At 44.3% G+C, this 18,428-nt stretch overlaps 1 protein-coding gene across 1 annotated transcript in view; it reads right to left on the bottom strand.

The window, feature by feature from the left end:
- LOC139054673 (spatacsin) overlaps positions 1-18,428 on the bottom strand; it is a 92,418-nt gene that overhangs the window by 21,553 nt on the left and 52,437 nt on the right. The window contains exons 20-26 of the mRNA XM_070532080.1: positions 13,659-13,833; positions 13,308-13,382; positions 12,334-12,485; positions 11,277-11,456; positions 10,752-10,859; positions 3,407-3,775; positions 2,456-2,572 (exon numbers count right to left, since the gene is read on the bottom strand). Coding sequence (XP_070388181.1) covers positions 2,456-2,572; positions 3,407-3,775; positions 10,752-10,859; positions 11,277-11,456; positions 12,334-12,485; positions 13,308-13,382; positions 13,659-13,833 — 1,176 coding nt within the window. The remainder of the gene's footprint in view (positions 1-2,455; positions 2,573-3,406; positions 3,776-10,751; positions 10,860-11,276; positions 11,457-12,333; positions 12,486-13,307; positions 13,383-13,658; positions 13,834-18,428) is intronic.

Genomic DNA, 18,428 nt, shown 5'->3' with positions numbered 1-18,428 from the left:
TGCACAGAGGACCACATCCCCACCGGGCTTTTTGGTGTTCAAGGTGTGAATACGGGCAATCGAACCTCAAACTTAATACGATAGTGGCTGTTGATATTGTGCCATAGCCCCACATAAGAACCATTGCATTAATAAGTACATAACACATAGAGACGTGGATGGAATGAGTAACACTGCAGAACAAAGATGTCCTAATCACGCATGGCAAGCACCATACCATATGAGAAACGAGCCACAATTCTTGCTTTCGTATGAATTAAGTGCACCGTGTGTATCTTTTGCACCACTTGGCTATGCTAGACTACATCTCAACCAAAGGTGCATTAGTGAAAGGGCGCTACAGGCAAGCGTCACATCATGTCAGACTGGTACACTGTCTTTTAAGAACTCTTTCAGTATTCTTTCGGTACAAAATGATGAGTAGCACATATACAAGATCAAAACTGGAGACCAAACCTTCCTTCCTCAATTATTCTGGTGCAACCACCAAGGCAGCAACCACCAAGGCAGCAACAACAGCATTATCATGACTTCATAGATCTGGGCATTAATGCTGTACGAAAGGCTTACTACATGGGCCAGTTGGTGTTGATGTTGGTAAGCAACAAGTTTATTATCAACAGGTGACTATCCCCTATAGGTTGTTGCTGCAGCCAATAGACCCTTTTCATGTTGATCTCATGGGCACCACCATGTTTGATCACGTGGTGATGCGTCCACTACTTGCATCATGAGCCTCCGTTGCCTCCGTGTTCACAATGGATGTGCATGACACCTGTGAAACTTAACAAACCTCTGTTTCGGCAGATATCGTGGGCAATGACTTGGTGGATGACACAAAACTTTGGGCATGGCTTCAGAGGATATGTAAGCATTTTCGGCGCTCGTTATGCCTTGTCCAAACAGCACGAGCAGCACATATGGTGCTTGTACAGTACTAGAAGTGGGTTTAGATATCTATTCCAAGCTGTGCCAACTCTCCTCTTGTGAATTAAATCAGGATCAGTGTGTTTCGCTATTAGTTCTTTATTTGGCTAACATTTTGAAGCAGCAACCTGTCATGTAACTCAGTGAAGTTCCTCGGTGCTGGTCACCAACTGATTATTTATTTTCTGCCTCATCGCTTGCAGGTGCGCTCATTTGCGAGATTTGTTCTTGTTGTGTGCAAGGCTTGGAACGTTTATGCTCTGTACTTTGCAATAGCTTGTAGCAAAGACGCATTATCGCTAGTCACTCAATTATGGACCATCACAAAATATTGAGCTTCGAACATTCTTATACAGTCGGTGTATTTGCTGTAAACCATGCTTCAGTCCATTGATTCAAGAGTCTGCCCATACACTTATTATTATAGTGTGGGGACTGAGTGAGCATAAGTTTGTGTGCAAGTTGGGCTGGATGAGTGTAGATAACGTGCGAGAAACTTACTACACCAGAAAGTAGTGAGCAGTACTCACTCTTGCCAATGTTCTGGGTTGACATTCTTTCTTTAGAGGTTAGCGTTACAATGCTGGCGGATGAGTGAATTTTTTTTTCTCTGGAGGAAAGTCGTGCATCATGAATGGCTGGCGACACAGGCAGTCCCTATGCAATGGTGGTCCGTGGTCTTGGTCACACATAGATTAATTCCAGTCTTCAATATGCCAGTCACTATTTTTGCAGCCAACAACTGCACACGTTTTCCCTCTACCGCTTCACAATGTGCAGCATGAATGGAGCACAGTGCATTTGTGAACACTGAGTGTGATTTTCAACAGCTGACTGCACAGAAGCAGGGCAGAAGTAGTAATAGTTTCGTATTCATGCATTTTCCCTGAGCCAACGTGCGTCGCGCCGCCGAAAGCGCCATCTTGCAAGCAAACTGCTTCATGAAAAGGGTCTGTAGATCACGAAGCTGGCCATCATGATGTTGCCACAATACATCACAAACTCTCATTAAGTATTTAAAGCGACGTCCCTTCTTCACTTCTGTCCTCCTATTTTATTTACGTCTATTTTGCAGTAATTTTTCTCCTTCCTATTTTTTCTCTTAGCCTCTATATTTTGCACAGCCGCGGGGCAGTGTAGTTGCCCACTGAGAAGTGAGAGAATTATGATGCCCACAGCCCTTCATTTCCTTTATGCTTTTTTGTTCCTTAATGCAATAAACTATGACTATGTACTACTACTTCCCCAATGTTTCAATTATTCAGCGCATGCACAGAAATAATTGCATTCATGCCCATTTTACCAAGAACATTTCGTCCATTTTCATCATCAGAAGCAATATGAACTGTGCAGGATTACTGCAGTAGTAGTCGCACTGCAGCATTAGCAAGAGCAAAACATTAAGGTACCACAACATACATATTTAAGCTTATGAGAAAAGTGTGAATAATTCTACGCAATCAGTACCATGGTAAAATTTGCCAGGCACCAAAAAAAAAAAGGAAAAAGAAAGCTGCAGCTTAGATACCTTGAGGAAACAGAATGCCATGGTGGCATCTACGTCATAATCCTTCAGCACCCTGTCACAATCTTCCCAGAAGGCAATATCTGTGGCTCCACGCAGCGCATCATAACGAAGCTCCAGCTGTAAAAAAGAAAAAGAAGGGAAGAAATAAAAATAATTCATCAGAAACCTTAGGCCAGAAAGCATTAGAAGCTAACCTTGCTTTACACTCAAAGCTGTTAAAAGTGTATTTGCTGCGCAGACAGCTGGCAACTTTACTACAATTGCATTGAATTTCGTGAAAGTGCTCGACACTTTTCATATAACCTTATGTTCATCTCTGCACGACAGCTGGGTGGCAGTAAGAACTGGCTGGATGCAGTTGCAGCTGATACAACTAGAGAGTGCTAGCATTCTGGAGTCTCCCTTGACAGTGATGGTGAAATAGGCACATGAGCAACTACAATCAGCCTATTTTGGCTACGGGAAGTGAGCAGGCATAAACCTCTGCTTTCTTTGTTTGGAGACAGTCATAATGAAGCATCAGGATTCATTATTGATGACTTAGGCACTCACAGGCTTCAATTTTGCAATTGTGATGAGTGTACTAAAGCTGCTAACAGTTAGTTAAAAATTAGCTATTATAGTTGGTGATTCTATCATGAATTTTGATGTCTGCCACTCCTGTAAATCTTGGCTCAGAAAATGATCATTTGGTCTTCAATTTCTTGGTTAATATAACTTGAAACAGCCAGCACTGAAACGATCAATATATTTGCCCCACTGCAGGTGGATTGTTTTAATCATTTCTTGGGTGGCAGTACTGCAGAGAATAGCACGAGACAAAAATGAAGATGCAGTGAACATGTAGCGTTTGATTTATTTTGTCCCATTTTATTTTATATGCCGCCATTACCCAAGAAATTAACACATGCCGACTAGACCAACTTTTATGTATTTCTGGATGCTTTCTACCTGACTGATAGCCACATCGGCCAATGGCAGCTGCGCAGCCTGTGCCAACTGGAGAGCAGAGGCAAAATGGCCCGCCTCGTTGAGTCGTGCAACCATGGCGGCCACAGCACAAGCACGTTCTGCAGGGGCCGCTGCCCACAGGAGGGCCCAGTCAAAGCCCACATACAACGAGGGGCTCAATGACGACAGCAGGGGTGCCAGTGCAAGCAGCTCACTGACATTGTACAAAGAGGCGCAGTGACAGAGCAGGGCCTCCATGTCCTTGTGCGAGCGACAGAGCACAAACGAAGCACTGAGCAGCTTTTGTGCAGTCTCCTTCAGCCAAACCCGAGACCCAACGCCTGAGCCTGACGTGGAAGCCGTATTGAGCTGCAATAAAAAATTGACAAGAAATTGACAGTTGAAATTGCTTTCAATATTTTGCAGAATTGCAATACGTCAAATCTTAAGCACACTTTATGCGGTCATAAAGATGCAAGAAAGTTATACTGTACCCCATATTCTGAAACAAGCCTTGATTCAAAGCTCTTCCTTGGCTCCACCAAGTGGAGCACAGACCCGCCCCTTGATAGAAAACACACATTTCTAAAACACTCATTGGCAGTTCCTATGACAAGGAGCCACTTGAGAAACACACCTTCGATTCCTGGTGCATTTGTGTAATGGTTGGGAGTACCTTGCTACAAAATTTACGCTCGATAGTTGCTGCATATTGTCAATGAATAGGAGTCACCACGTCACTCGAAGGATGGCACTGCCATCTTTCTTGAGTCGAGGTGGAGTGTCAACTGAAGGAACATTCTAAACTAAGGGTTATCAGCTTTGCGTATATGCATCACTGTTTATGAAATACGATACACAGACTAGAGACAGACTAGCGAGGTAGTGTACTCGTATTAGGGTTCTCCTCATGGTGGGAAGCAGGTTCAATGCGACCCACTGCTCTGGTTTACAGCCAACCCCTTTGAGGGGCAACTCGTGAGATTATAATGGCTGACTTGAGCAAAATTTCCCATTCTTTATTTCTTCCTGCGATCCTTAGGTTTTCTTTTTATCACATGGGGGAAGATTAAAAATAAATCTGAAGTAAAAGTAAAAAAAGAAAAAGGCTTTTCGTAGTGTGTTGCCAACAAAATCATAAAGTAAAAATTGGGCTTCTGAAGGTGCCATCACACTGCAGATCACACTGCTTTCCATTTACACTATGCCGCCATCTTGGTATTGTTGTCAACAAGGAGGAATAGAAGCTCCAGATGGCTGCAGTGTCATATTTCACCATGCAAAAATAAAAGTTCCTGTGTATCTTCTTGCTATGTTGATCAAATGTGTGTTCTGTATGTTACGTTGCTGCAAATGCAAATATGCATTTTGTTATATGGACCTGCCACTAGCCGCAATGGCTATAGGGTCCAACAACATTTTGTGTATGTGTAATGAATTCTTTTTGACAGAAATAGAGAAATAAAAAAAAGTGAGTGAAAAGAGAAAAAACTAGTGTCGCTATTTGTTGCTGCAGCCCAGTGAACACAGGAAGTGCTCTTACTGGCTGACGGAAACTTGAATAGCTGGTTCAAGTTGTGCACACATTTTGGCAGAGGTCAGCTGTACGTTTCTCTGTTCTAGTGTCGGATGGCGATAGCAGTAGGTTGCGTTGCTGGCTCTCATTTCTTCCATTAATGCATCCAAAATGCAAAATTGTTGAATGTATATTCAAAATGGTACATGGTCATAACAACAAAAGAGAAGACGAAAGCTTATTTCCATGTGTAAACCCCCTCTCTAGTCGCAAGATGTCCACCCGTGAAAAATTTCCGGAGAGAACCCTGACTCGTATCAAGACATAATAATGCTGTATTCAAGCGCAGTGTGTTAGGTATCTTTTTGAGTTGCATGAACGTTATTAAAGGGAAAAAAAGCCAAAATATGTTAACAATATTATGTTTCTGCTAATACCTTTAGGCTATTAGAGAAGCAGAATGTAGCTGTTGTAAGAATAATAGGTCTGCATGCTTTGGTTGAACAATGTGTCACAATATGTCATCACCAACACTACTCCTTTCTACCTATCTCTCTTGTATTTCGACAACAGTGATACAGTAGAGTCTCGTTCATATATTCTGTAAAAGAAATGCGAGAAAGGAACTTACTAACCAGGAGAATGTACGATTCAAAGTCAGTAAAAGATTTGGCAGACTCAACTGCAGTTGATATCTACGTAATGCGAAATGTTGTGTGAATCGTTGCACAAGATGCCGATGCGTGCAGAGCTGGCGGGGCCAGAGCAACAAAAAGGCACTCATTTTCATTTTTGCAGTTTCAGCAAGGTTATGTTTGCACTCCTCTAATTTGGTCTGAGTTGGCAGCTTTGAAGGGAAGTTTGGATTTGTCCACTCAGAGAGGATTGTTTTGGCACAAGACGCCAATATGCATTGATCTGGTGGGGCCCTGTGGCTCAAGATGGGCTCTGTCATTTTCTTATTACGTAATGTTTCAAGTTGAAGACAGGGAAACCGAAACGAAATTGAGCTGGTGAGCAACATCAGAATACACTGCCACTAGAGCGAAACATGACCATCATTGTGCACCGCCTGCCACAGAGAACGATGGCACATTTGCGTGATCATGTATACATATCTTGCGCATGACGTCACATCTGTTGTCAGTCCTCACTGTCCGCCACTGCTGGGTAACCGTTCACTTCGACGCATGCACACCACACATTTATGCACTCTTATAATACTAGGAGCTGTGCGGTGGCAAAAGTTGCAAGCCCCGAATTTTGACCTCCTGGATGAGCTTGTAGGGCCAACGCGGGCTCACCATAAAGAAAAAAAGTTGAAGTGAGCGATGGCTTGGACCAGTACAACTGTGTGTCGGTGCAGATATGTGAATTCAGACCCCAAGGTGCTGCCAGCCATGATACATATACCTATATGTGATCATAATTACCTTGTGCCGTTTGCGAACTTTCGTCACTCTGCTAGAAAGGAAGGTCTGCTCATTGCGGTAGGTTCACAATTATTTTGGGTGAGTAAAATATCAGCAAAGCACCTGCTGGCAGGTCTAACTAGCCCTCAGCGAAATCAATGAAAGGAAGTTCCTTCGCAAGCGACCGTGAAAGTTTCTTTCCTCATTATTCTTTGAGGTGGTGTGTTCACAGATGGCCCTGCTTGTCACACAGGTCACTTGTCACACATGCATGCACAATTTTTCTTTTGTGTGTTAAACCCAAGCAGGGGAAACAGAATTAAATTATGTGTTTACTGCTTTTCGAGAGTTTTGGTTTTCTAATTAGTAGGTGGTCCCAGTCCGTAAAGTGAATATTCTGTTTCAAGAAGCATAAGCAGTCACAAAAACTTAAGCATGTGGTGATCTTCCATGCTTACCATGTATCCAGGCATTAGTGCAAAAGCTGTACATAAACCATTTGATACAAATAAGCTTTGGTTTAACATTAAATTTGGATTTGAATCTCAATCTGTTAAGAGGAGCAGAAAATTGGCGCATTGGTTTTGATTCGTCAGCATGGAAAGCACAAGCGACAACAAACATCGCTTGCACAACGCTCGGGCCGGGTTTGTGGTCTTGGCATCTTTCTTGTTCCTTTTTTTTTCTATCGTTTGTGCTGCCCCAGCTGTGAATCCATTGCTTAAGTTGGGAAAGGAGCCATTCATGCTCTGAAAAGAATTATTTGTCTGGGTTCCTGGACTAGCAAGGGGCACTGGCTTTTTTCCGACAGCACTGTGCATTTTCGCTGCTCTGTTATCACTTTTGGTAAATGGCGTGGACCTAATACATGCCTGGCTCTGCGTAGTTTGGCATCTTGCCAGTGTTATTTGTTGCCCAGCAACCAAATATTGCACAGATTGGCATGATCGTGATGCAACAAGGGACCTTGGATCAACAACAACACAGCCACGCAAGGATGCCAGGTATGCCTCAGGTACGCCGCAGTGGCAGACAAGCTCGCAGAGTGGACTGGAAGAGATTCAGGTGCCAACTATGTATTGAAAGCTTCCAACGACACTACTCCGCAAGCACTGTGGTACATACAGGCGAGGACGCTTATCGCAATAGGGTTGGCAGCAATAGCTACGAATGTGACATGCGATGAATGTAAGGACATTTGCTAGTACCGGAAGAGGAAACTGAGTGTACACCGGCATTTTCACGTGACACAGGCAGGCGAGTACTGAAGCGAAGCTGCCGTGGTGAAGGCACCTACTGCTTTTGATCATGCATGCTTTGCACATTTTCTTATTCACATGGGATCTAGCAGTCAGAAAAGCATATCATATGATCGCAGTTTGGTGATGTACTAAACATTGGAGCCCAAAGATCATGTTTTTGCAAACATATTTGTATTGGGTCAGTTTTTGTGCTCTAGATCACGAACATTACCGCCTGCAAATCGCACTAAATGAGATCATGTCAATTGGGCTCTAATGTATATGTATCCAAGGCTAAACTTCTCTAGTAATATTGCAAACAACTTTGTATATAATGCAGTAAATAACCCTTTCAGTAGCTCTGGTAAATGTGACTTTCTGTAAACTGAGCCATTTCTGCAGCTTTTTGGTATAGCACAACTGCACACAATTATTTCTATGGTTTGCCAGAGACCCTGTAGCTTTGCAGCATCTCGCAAGTTTTAGATCACACTAGCAACCTGAAAACACTTATTAGAGAGCCCTTGTACTTTTTAACATACAAAACTTCTGCTTCATTTTGAATTGATGTCGTGGTCTGAAATTTGAGTGAACAGTTAACATCAACCATAGTCATGCACAGGTTTGACCACAGTGTTAAAAACAGAATTGACCACAGAAGTGCGCTCTACAAGCACCATATACAATCAGTGACAAATTAGGGAAAAATGAGACATCCACCCAATCGTAGCAATTGCTACAAGGAAAACCCATACAGGTTCCTCGAAGGAAAAGTCTTCGAGTTGAAGAAAGATTCGTCCCGGTCCAGGACTCGAACTCAAGACCACCGCCTTTCCGAGGCGGCCGCTCTGCCATCTGAGCTAACCAGGCGGCTAGGAGATGGCAGGGTTAAGTCGAATTTGTCAACAACTCAAAGCAAAGGCAAGAGTTTGACATAATAGTTCTGCGGAAACCCGCAAGGTGGAGAGAAGTAATCAATTAAGGAAAACAATCGTCATTTGCTAGCCGCCTGGTTAGCTCAGATGGTAGAGCAGCTGCATCGGAAGGTGGTGGTCCTGGATTCGAGTCTCGGACCAGGACGAATTTTTCTTCAACTGCAATGCTTTTTTTTTTGTAACCTGTATGGGTTTCCTTTGTAGCAATTGCTACGATTGGGTCATCATCATCATCATCAGCCTGGTTACGCCCACTGCAGGGCAAAGGCCTCTCCCATATTTCTCCAACAACCCCGGTCATGTACTAATTGTGGCCACGCCGTCCCTGCAAACTTCTTAATCTCATCCGCCCACCTAACTTTCTGCCGCCCCCTGCTACGCTTCCCTTCCCTTGGAATCCAGTCCGTAACCCTTAATGACCATCGGTTATCTTCCCTCCTCATTACATGTCCTGCCCATGCCCATTTCTTTTTCTTGATTTCAACTAAGATGTCATTAACTCGCGTTTGTTCCCTGACCCAATCTGCTCTTTTCTTATCCCTTAACGTTACACCTATCATTCTTCGTTCCATAGCTCGTTGCGTCGTCCTCAATTTGAGTAGAACTCTTTTCGTAAGCCTCCATGTTTCTGCCCCGTAGGTGAGTACTGGTAAGACACAGCTGTTATATACTTTTCTCTTGAGGGATAATGGCAACCTGCTGTTCATGATCTGAGAATGCCTGCCAAACGCACCCCAGCCCATTCTTATTCTCCTAATTATTTCCGTCTCATGATCCGGATCCGCCGTAACTACCTGCCCCAAGTAGGTGTATTCCCTTACGACTTCCAGTGTCTCGCTGCCTATTGTAAATTGCTGTTGTTTTCCGAGACTGTTAAACATTACTTTAGTTTTCTGCAGATTAATTTTTAGACCCACTCTTCTGCTTTGCCTCTCCAGGTCAGTGAGCATGCATTGCAATTGGTCCCCTGAGTTACTAAGCAAGGCAATATCATCAGCGAATCGCAAGTTACTAAGGTACTCTCCATTAACTTTTATCCCCAATTCTTCCCAATCCAGATCTCTGAATACCTCCTGTAAACACGCTGTGAATAGCATTGGAGAGATCGTATCTCCCTGCCTGACGCCTTTCTTTATTGGGATTTTGTTGCTTGCTTTATGGAGGACTATGGTGGCTGTGGGGCCGCTATAGATATCTTTCAGTATTTTTACATATGGCTCGTCTACACCCTGATTCCGTAATGCCTCCATGACTGCTGAGGTTTCGACAGAATCAAACGCTTTCTCGTAATCAATGAAAGCTATATATAAGGGTTGGTTATATTCCGCACATTTCTCTATTACCTGATTGATAGTGTGAATATGATCTATTGTTGAGTAGCCTTTACGGAATCCTGCCTGGTCCTTTGGTTGAGAGAAGTCTAAGGTGTTCCTGATTCTATTTGCGATTACCTTAGTAAATAGTTTGTAGGCAACGGACAGTAAGCTGATCGGTCTATAATTTTTCAAGTCTTTGGCGTCTCCTTTCTTATGAATTAGGATTATGTTAGCGTTTTTCCAAGATTCCGGTATGCTCGAGGTCATGAGGCATTGCGTATACAGGGTGGCCAGTTTCTCTAGAACAATCTGTCCACCATCCTTCAACAAATCTGCTGTTACCTGATCCTCCCCAGCTGCCTTCCCCCTTTGCATATCTCCCAAGGCTTTCTTTACTTCTTCCGGCGTTACCTTTGGGACTTCGAATTCCTCTATACTATTTTCCCTTCCATTATCGTCGTGGTTGCCACTGGTACTGTATAAATCTCTATAGAACTCCTCAGCCACTTGAACTATCTCATCCATATTAGTAATGATATTGCCAGCTTTATCTCTTAATGCATACATCTGATTCTTGCCGATTCCTAGTTTCTTCTTCACTGTTTTTAGGCTTCCTCCGTTCCTGAGAGCATGTTCAATTCTATCCATATTATACTTCCTTATGTCAGCTGTCTTACGCTTGTTGATTAACTTCGAAAGTGGGTGGATTGGGTGGATGTCTCATTTTTCCTTTTAATTAATTACTTCTCTTCACCTTGCGGGTTTCCGCAGAACTATTATGTCAAAATCAGTGACAAAATTAATTGTTCTTTCTTAATTACCAGAAAAAGCTAATTATAGAACTTTAAAAACATGCAAAAGGGCCATTCACTATTGATCAGGCACAGCAATATAGCCTCCAATACACAAACACAATTCAACAAACCTTTGTAAAGCGACGTTTCAAGTTCTCAAGCAATGACGTTGCCTGCATCTTGTCACGTTCAAGGAAAAGAAAAACCAAGAACTCCACCAGGGTGAGCATGAGACTTTCCTGCAGGTACAAATAACAAGAAATTAGAGACAAATAACACAAACACACACAGTCTAATAGACTTGAGTGACAAATCACAGTAAAAGGCAGTAAATTTTGTGCCATGGCTGCATCACATGCTTCTACCTTGTTAATGCAAAGCGGGTATTTGTATAGCTGTTCTTAGGACCATTCCAATCATTTTTAAAGCAGCCTGCACTAACATGGTAATGTTTTAAAATTTCGCCATAAGATTTTTGTGATTCCCTGACGTATTCATTGCAGCTACTATGTCTAATGAGAAAGAAGTGTGACCTTTTTGTGCAAATAGACTATATAGACTAGGCTGCCGAATGATTAGAGCTATCAGTAAACTCGTGCAGCACTTTAAACTGTCTAAAAACATCTGTCTGAAAATGTATTGTTCGTTAAACGTACAGGTAAGAAGAGCTGCAGCCCCAGGTGCAAAGTGCGGAGGCGTCCTCTGCGCACTGCATCCTCCATGGTCTCTTGTAGATCAACCAGCGTGAACTCCAAGGCACCTTCTCTTGATTTTGAGTCATAGGTGCCCAAGCACAGCTGCAACCACAGCGCCAAGCAGCTTCCCATGGGAGCATCCTGAAATGGGCGGAAAGAAAAGCAGAAAGAAAAAAAAAGTCTATATACACAGTACAGGCGGAGGTGTTCCATTACTTATACCGACCACTAACAGTCATCATATAGTACTACGAATTACGCAGGAACATGAAACGAGAGAGAATAATATCAGCTTCGACTTCCTGACTTTTAGATTGTACCAACTTTGTGGTTAGACATCCATCAAAGCAGAATTCATTAACTTTCAGCAAAAATGAAATTCAGGAATTTTTAAGCGCCTCAGCAAACTTTAGAATTTTTAAGGATTTGAATGTGGCATTTTGATATTCAAAGGTTTCAAGGATGAACATTGGTCTATATATCAAAGCAGACCTCTAAAATTTGTAGGCTGGCTTTGAGTGCAACTCTGTAATCTAATAAAACTGGGTTCACACAATGCACGTGATTGAGGATGAACCAGTCACATGAGCTATGATGGACATTGAATCCCTTTGCAGCTTGCATTTGCATGACAACTGAGAAAAGCAGACAACATAGTGGACAAACCCTACTCTTACTCCCTAAAGCATGAACAACAACACAAACGCATTGGAATCGCACTTGTGGCTATTTGGCTAACAACGTCAACCACACTGTTGTGTTTATTTTTGCCCGCATTTCAATCGAACAAGTAGAATGGATTGGATTGCAGATGTTTTTACCATACTAAGGCACTTTGATGTCTGTGTTTTGGTATTTCTTGCCAGAAATCTCAACAGTGATTTGGCTTTCAGCTGTGTCGTGAACCATCTCGCGCCGACAAAGTAAGAGCCACGGGAACGATGACGTATGATTCGATGATGTGCAACCTACAAGCTCAAATTGCAAGTTGGTCCATCCAGGATGTGAGGGTACTCACAGGACAACAGCCAGCGAGCAGGCATGGTGTCTGGTGCTGCAGCACAGCAGCTGCACGAAAGAATCGTTCCCATGCCACTACTGTGCTCCCCGAGGCATTGCTTCCACTACATTGGAGCACCAGTTCCATAAGCTCTGAAGAGTATTGGTGTTCTGCAAGGAGGTGGTGCACATATGAGGACAATGACTCCTCGCCCTTGAAGCTGCTCATGTGCACTTAAAGAATGAGAGTGCCGCTACTGAGGCACTATTTTGTAGCTATGTCTTTTTCAATGCCAATGCGTTTGCGTGCTTTTTGGCATTCATGGATGGTCAGAGTGACCACTCACGAACTCGAAAAGTGTGAAAAGGCATTAGCATCAAAAAAGTCATTGCTACAAAATAGCGGCCCTGATGGTAGATTCTCTCGAACACGAATGTAAAGGAACTTTGGATATCCACTTATTTTATTCATCACTGGTTCAGCTTAACAGAAGTGTTAAATCTATGAAATTATAAAGAAAAGTCCCCAAGTTCTTTAGCTTATCAGCAAATTCATCTGAACAGAGCTTATCTTATTGCATGTCACAGAGCACTGTGCATGCAATTGAAAATTCAGCTCACAACAAAAGGCATTCGTCCCCAGCTTTTACGGTTAAACGACTACAGTGTAATTTTGTTTTCACTTTAGCTACTGCCAAGAGAAAGATAACCAGCAATGCTGAATTAGTTTTAGCTATGACTACTTGTGGTTACAGATGCAGGTCTATGGCTTTCACTTACAAACACTTCTGCAAATTACAGGTGCCATGAATTTATACAACACTGAAATTATACAAGGAAGTTTTTCCAACTATGTTCACCTGCCTACAGCCGTCCGCACAGCCCTGATGCCTACAACTGTTCTAAGATGGTCAAGAGGGGAAAACAAAAATGAAGCTGCAATTAATTTGTTGTTGCCCAAATGTCGTACTTCAAAGGCAATGGACTGCGTACCAGTAGCAGCCACAACAGCCGCATCAATGCTTTCGCTGCTGCAGACAGACAGTGCATCATTCTCAGCCGTATTTTCTGCAAAACACAGGGAAAACAAATTCTTGCGTTACACTTCTTAAGTTCTGATAATGCGCACATCTTACACTTACCTTACAGTAATAGATGAAAAATGACCTAAGCTCACAAATAACAAACAGCAAATGATGTAAAACTATGAAATTAATTTCCTACAGAGCCCAGTAAACATGCGTGAAGCACATGATGACAGTTGGGTTTGAATGTATTGGGTCATTCTAGTCTGCGCATGGTCACTCATTTAATGTGGTGCGCAAAGTTCTCCACTGCCCTTACCCTGCTGGTCGTGGGACTTGGCAGCAGGTGCTTGTAGGCCTATGCGAGCATAAAGTGATGCCCTCAGGTCTCTTCGACGGTGCTCACTTGGTCGCAGGGAGCTTACTACAGAAAGGGCTTTTGTTAGGTGCTCTCTGAGGCAGCTGCCTTCAAAAAGAGGCACCAATTCCAGCACCTGAAATAAATAACAGAGCCATTTGCACAGAGGGCATGCAATGTTACATCCAAACAAATTGTTTCTTAACCAAGCAATCAAATCAGCATGAGCTGACAAGAGTCAGTGACTTTGAAGCAAACTTTGGCAAGTGCGAAGCAAATGAGACGAAAGACAAGGTACAAATAGAAACACAAACGTGCGCTGACTTCCAACTGCTTATTTTGAGCATCCAAGCAATACTTGCACCTTAACTTCAACAAAAATTCTAAGAAAACTTAACAGTTATACAATCTCTGCAGTACTGCAACGTTAAATAGGCTAAAGGAAACCATCTAAAATTTTATCTCCTTATCAAGCAGTGACAAAGTGACATATAACTAAGGCGAAGCATTCTTGCTTCGATTTAGTTATGTAGTGAGCCTCTATAATCTCTCTCTGTTTTATCTGTGGCTCGCTTCAGGAACATTATTATTTTTTTCGGTACTGGCTTACACCCACATCTTTTACAATGACCACCCATGTGTCCCCTATATTGCTGTGCACTGCCAGACAGTGCTTGCGGACTATGGTGTTAAGGTGTCGCACTTTGCTTCTCTCATTCTAGTTAGCCTTGCACGAATTGAAATTACTCGTTCGACTAAAGAAAGCGAGCTTTGTTCACATGAACTTAGCATCTGAGTAGCCGCCTGACCTTTTGCTAGCCGGCTTGAACGTCGTACTCTGTGGGCGATGCGCATGCAGAATTCTGCTCCCCTACACTACTTTGGTGTTTGCTGAGTGCGTTCAGTGTATGCAGAGTGAGCTAGTCACCCCTGGTTTGCTGTCACCTGCACATCATCTGCACTGCTGCCCTGGACTACAATCAAGCCACCCCGGGCAATGGAGATGCCTGTGGCCAGTTGGCAGCCGCCTGTGGCTGGCTTGCAACTCTCGGCGGCTGGGAGAAGAGCTGGCAGTCACCAATAGCTACTGCAGCTCTTGCCAGCAGAGTGCGTCAGCGCGAGCGACGCTTGCTTGTGCCGAGTGCTGCATCGCCGTTTCTGGAGTCCTGGCCTGGAGCCATGCTGTCGAGCCTGCAGAGCTGCTGTTGTGACCAGTGGATACTGGCGGTGTGCCCCAGAGGCAATGTCGGTTCGTATGTTATAGACAGCGCATGGACACTTCCTCGGCGCAGCCACTGTTGCATGTACTGTCTCTTGATCGCAAAGCACACGTTGATGTTAGACCATGTGACATGTTTCGCTGGAATATATAGCGATTCAAGGTTGGGGGATGTGGGCATGCGCGACTCTCACGCATCCCCTGATGTTGTTTTCCCCGCATGGCTCCTGTCCCCATGTAATCCAACTTCGCCATGCGACTTTACGGCGGTGGTCGGTGTGGTTGCAGAATAGTATGAGAGATAGTGCGAGTGTTGCGCTGCTAACGCCACCTAACGGCGGGGTTACTTGGGCACAAAAGGGACAAGGCTGTTCCTCTTTGACTGGGGGTCAGCATGCGGCACGGTCCGCCTGCACCGATCCATGCTTCTGTGAGATCGTCTCGTGAGGCATCATTCGAATGTGCCACCATACGTGCGAACCACCAGGACGCTTTGGTGTCCAGCATGGGGGCGAACATATTCGCTCGCTAACCAGTCACGGTGAGTCGGACTTTCTAGATTTGTCACACGCCCATCAGTATGTTCTGTGGACAGCAATTCGGCTAGCAGGCATTGTGTATGAAAAGTACAATAAATGCCCTTGTGATTGTTTGCACTACTCTGAGACCCCACAATGATAAGCCTTTTCACAAGAGTTTTTGAAGAATAATCACTAATTTAAGAGCCACATGGTGTGCATGGTGGGAGAGCGAGGCCTAGCGCCCGCGGAGCATTGACAAGCCTGAAGTGAATGAGTACGAAAGCCTCATGGGTGGTCCGAGTTTTTTATGTAAATAGCTTCTTCTATCTCTTTGCCTCTGGAAGTCACGGCTCTATGGGCTGGGTGGCCGAGGGCCACGGGTGCTGATACGGGCTGTTTGGTATGATATTGTGGCCTGGCACCAGGTGCTCCGACACCGTATGGGATGGTTGGTGCTGTGTGCACCAAGCGGAATAGGACCACCTCACAAAGCTGACATCTCCTCGCAGCTGCCTGTTTTGTGCCCACTTCTGAAGTTGTTTTTGAATGCTGGTTGTCGTCAGAGTAGCGACTCATTAGGCCTAAGGCTTTACAAAGCCACCTGTCGCACGTGGAGGGACACAACCCGGTAGACCACGGCGTTGAGGTGTTGCACATTGCTTTCTTTATTCTAGTAAGCCTTGCACAAATTGAAATTACTCGTTCAACTCAAGAAAGCGAGCTTCATTCACGTGGACGTAGCATCTGAGTAGCTGCCTGACAGTTTGCTGGCCGAATTAAACATGTAACCATGTATGTAATGTGCATGTAGAATGGCTCTCAGTTGCACTACTTCAGTGTTTGTCGAGTGCATTCAGTACGCAGCATGAGTGGAGTCATCCCTGGTTTGCTGTCACCTGCACATCGTTTGTGCTGTTGCCCCAGACTCCAGACTATGATCAAGCCGCCCCAGGCAATCGAGATGCCTGTGGCCAGTTTGACAGTGTGACTTCAGCAGCTGTCTGTGTGCGGCTCTCTGCCCTCGGTAGCTGGGAAAAGAGCCGGCAGCCATCAAAGGTTACTGCAGTTCTTGCCAGCAAGGCATGTCGGCATGAGCAACGCTTACTTGTGCCAACTAGTATGTCACCATTTCTGGGATCCTGGCCTCGAGTCGTGCCGTAGAGTCTGCAGCACTGCTGCTGTGGCCAATGGATGCCAGCGGTGTACCTCGGAGACATTCTCGGTGCGCGGACAGTGCGTGGACATTTGCTTGGCACGGCCACTGCTGCATGTACTAACTCTTGTTCGCGAAGCAAGCGCTTACATTAGACTGCGTGACATGCTTCATCAGAGTATGTGGTGGTTTAAGTTGGGGAGAGGGGGGGGAGATCAACATTCACGCGTCCCCCGATGTTGTTGTCCCCACGTGGCTCTTGCATCTCCTGTAATCTGGCGCCTCCACGTAGTTTAGCGCCAGCAGTGGTCGGTGTGGTTGCAGCATATGAGAAATGGCACGAGTGTAACACTGCTAATGCCACCTAACAGAGGGGTTACTGGGGCACAAAAGGGAGTAGGCTCTTCCTCTTTGGCTTGGGGTTGGCAAGCAGCACAGACATTTCAGGCACTCCCGCACCATTCGAGGGGCTGTCTTGCAAAAGGCTTAGGAGCAGGACAATGGAATGGACAAACACGATTGTTCGAACATGCCACCGTTTGCATGATTGTACATGCAAATGATTAGGCATTGGTGTCCAGCGTGAACATACTCGCTCGCTATCTGGTCGTAGTGAGTCGGACTTCCTCGATTTGTCATGCACCCATTGAAGTGTCCTATGGGTATTAATTCAGCTAGCAGGCTATAGTGGATGAAAGGTGCAAGAAGTTCAGCACCATGTTACACTCCTGTAACAGGTAAAGGCAAACGCCTGCTGCACACCTAGTAATGCATTAAAGGGACAGTAAATGCAAATAGGAAGCCAAGCTAAAGTGATAGATTAATGCTCAAGGAAACCTAAAGCTTCAGTATTATCGTGAACACAGTTTTAGTAATCAAGAAGTTAAAGTAAATGCAGGACACAATTTGCGACTCACCTGTGACATTCAAGTGCTAGCACAATGACGAAGGCACTCCTCATTTTATTTCTGTCACCAGTACTCAACCTCTTGTAATAAAAAGATAATTGCATTGCATTATAAGACGGAAGAAAATGCTGCTTGCCCAGTTCTATTCAACGTTTAGAAAAAAGAACTAATTGATGTTACTCTTGACAACGACGTGGGCAGTCGAAAGGTTTCATTTTACATTTTAGCTCAACTCTGCACTGCTTGCAGCTATGCATCTCAGTAGTTTCGTTATCGTACAATGCTGTGCTGCTTTTGTCAGCTCATGAAACTCCCATGAACTGCACGTATCAGACTTCCACATCTATGTGATGCCGCGGGATGCCTAAACGGTCCATGCCAATTGACCAAGAGCAGCTACAGCAGCAAATCCAACACTCTGTCTTGGCTCGGTTTCTCCATGGCCACGCGGTTGCATTTCGCACAAAAATCCGTAGTGCCATCTGTAGAGCACCGTTTTACGTACAGAATGCCATAACGAACGGGGATGGTGTATGAAACGTCACCACACCCCCGCTTGGTGGCGGGTGATTTGAATTGCACTAAAGGTATGCGGACCCTTCAGACATGATTTTTCTCTTAAGCAAAGTCTTTTCTTGTCATGAAACAAGCACTGAGAGGTTTCCGGAATGGTATTTTAACAGTCCACGTTGACTTATGCTTTGCCTTTAGTGCCCCTTTAAGTTATACGAGGGGTCAGACTTCTCGCAAGACGTAACGAGCTGCAGTATGAAGTAAACGTATGGCGCTGTAGGTCGACCTCCTCAACAACACATACGAGCACCTAATGCACTACCTAAAGGTTCTTTCTTTCTTTCTTTCTTTCTTTCTTTCTTTCTTTCTTTCTTTCTTTCTTTCTTTCTTTCTTTCTTTCTTTCTTTCTTCATTCAT

This window comes from Dermacentor albipictus, chromosome 1 (genome assembly GCF_038994185.2).
Source record: "Dermacentor albipictus isolate Rhodes 1998 colony chromosome 1, USDA_Dalb.pri_finalv2, whole genome shotgun sequence".
NCBI lineage: Eukaryota > Metazoa > Arthropoda > Arachnida > Ixodida > Ixodidae > Dermacentor > Dermacentor albipictus.
This window is presented reverse-complemented; position numbering and strand designations above follow the sequence as displayed.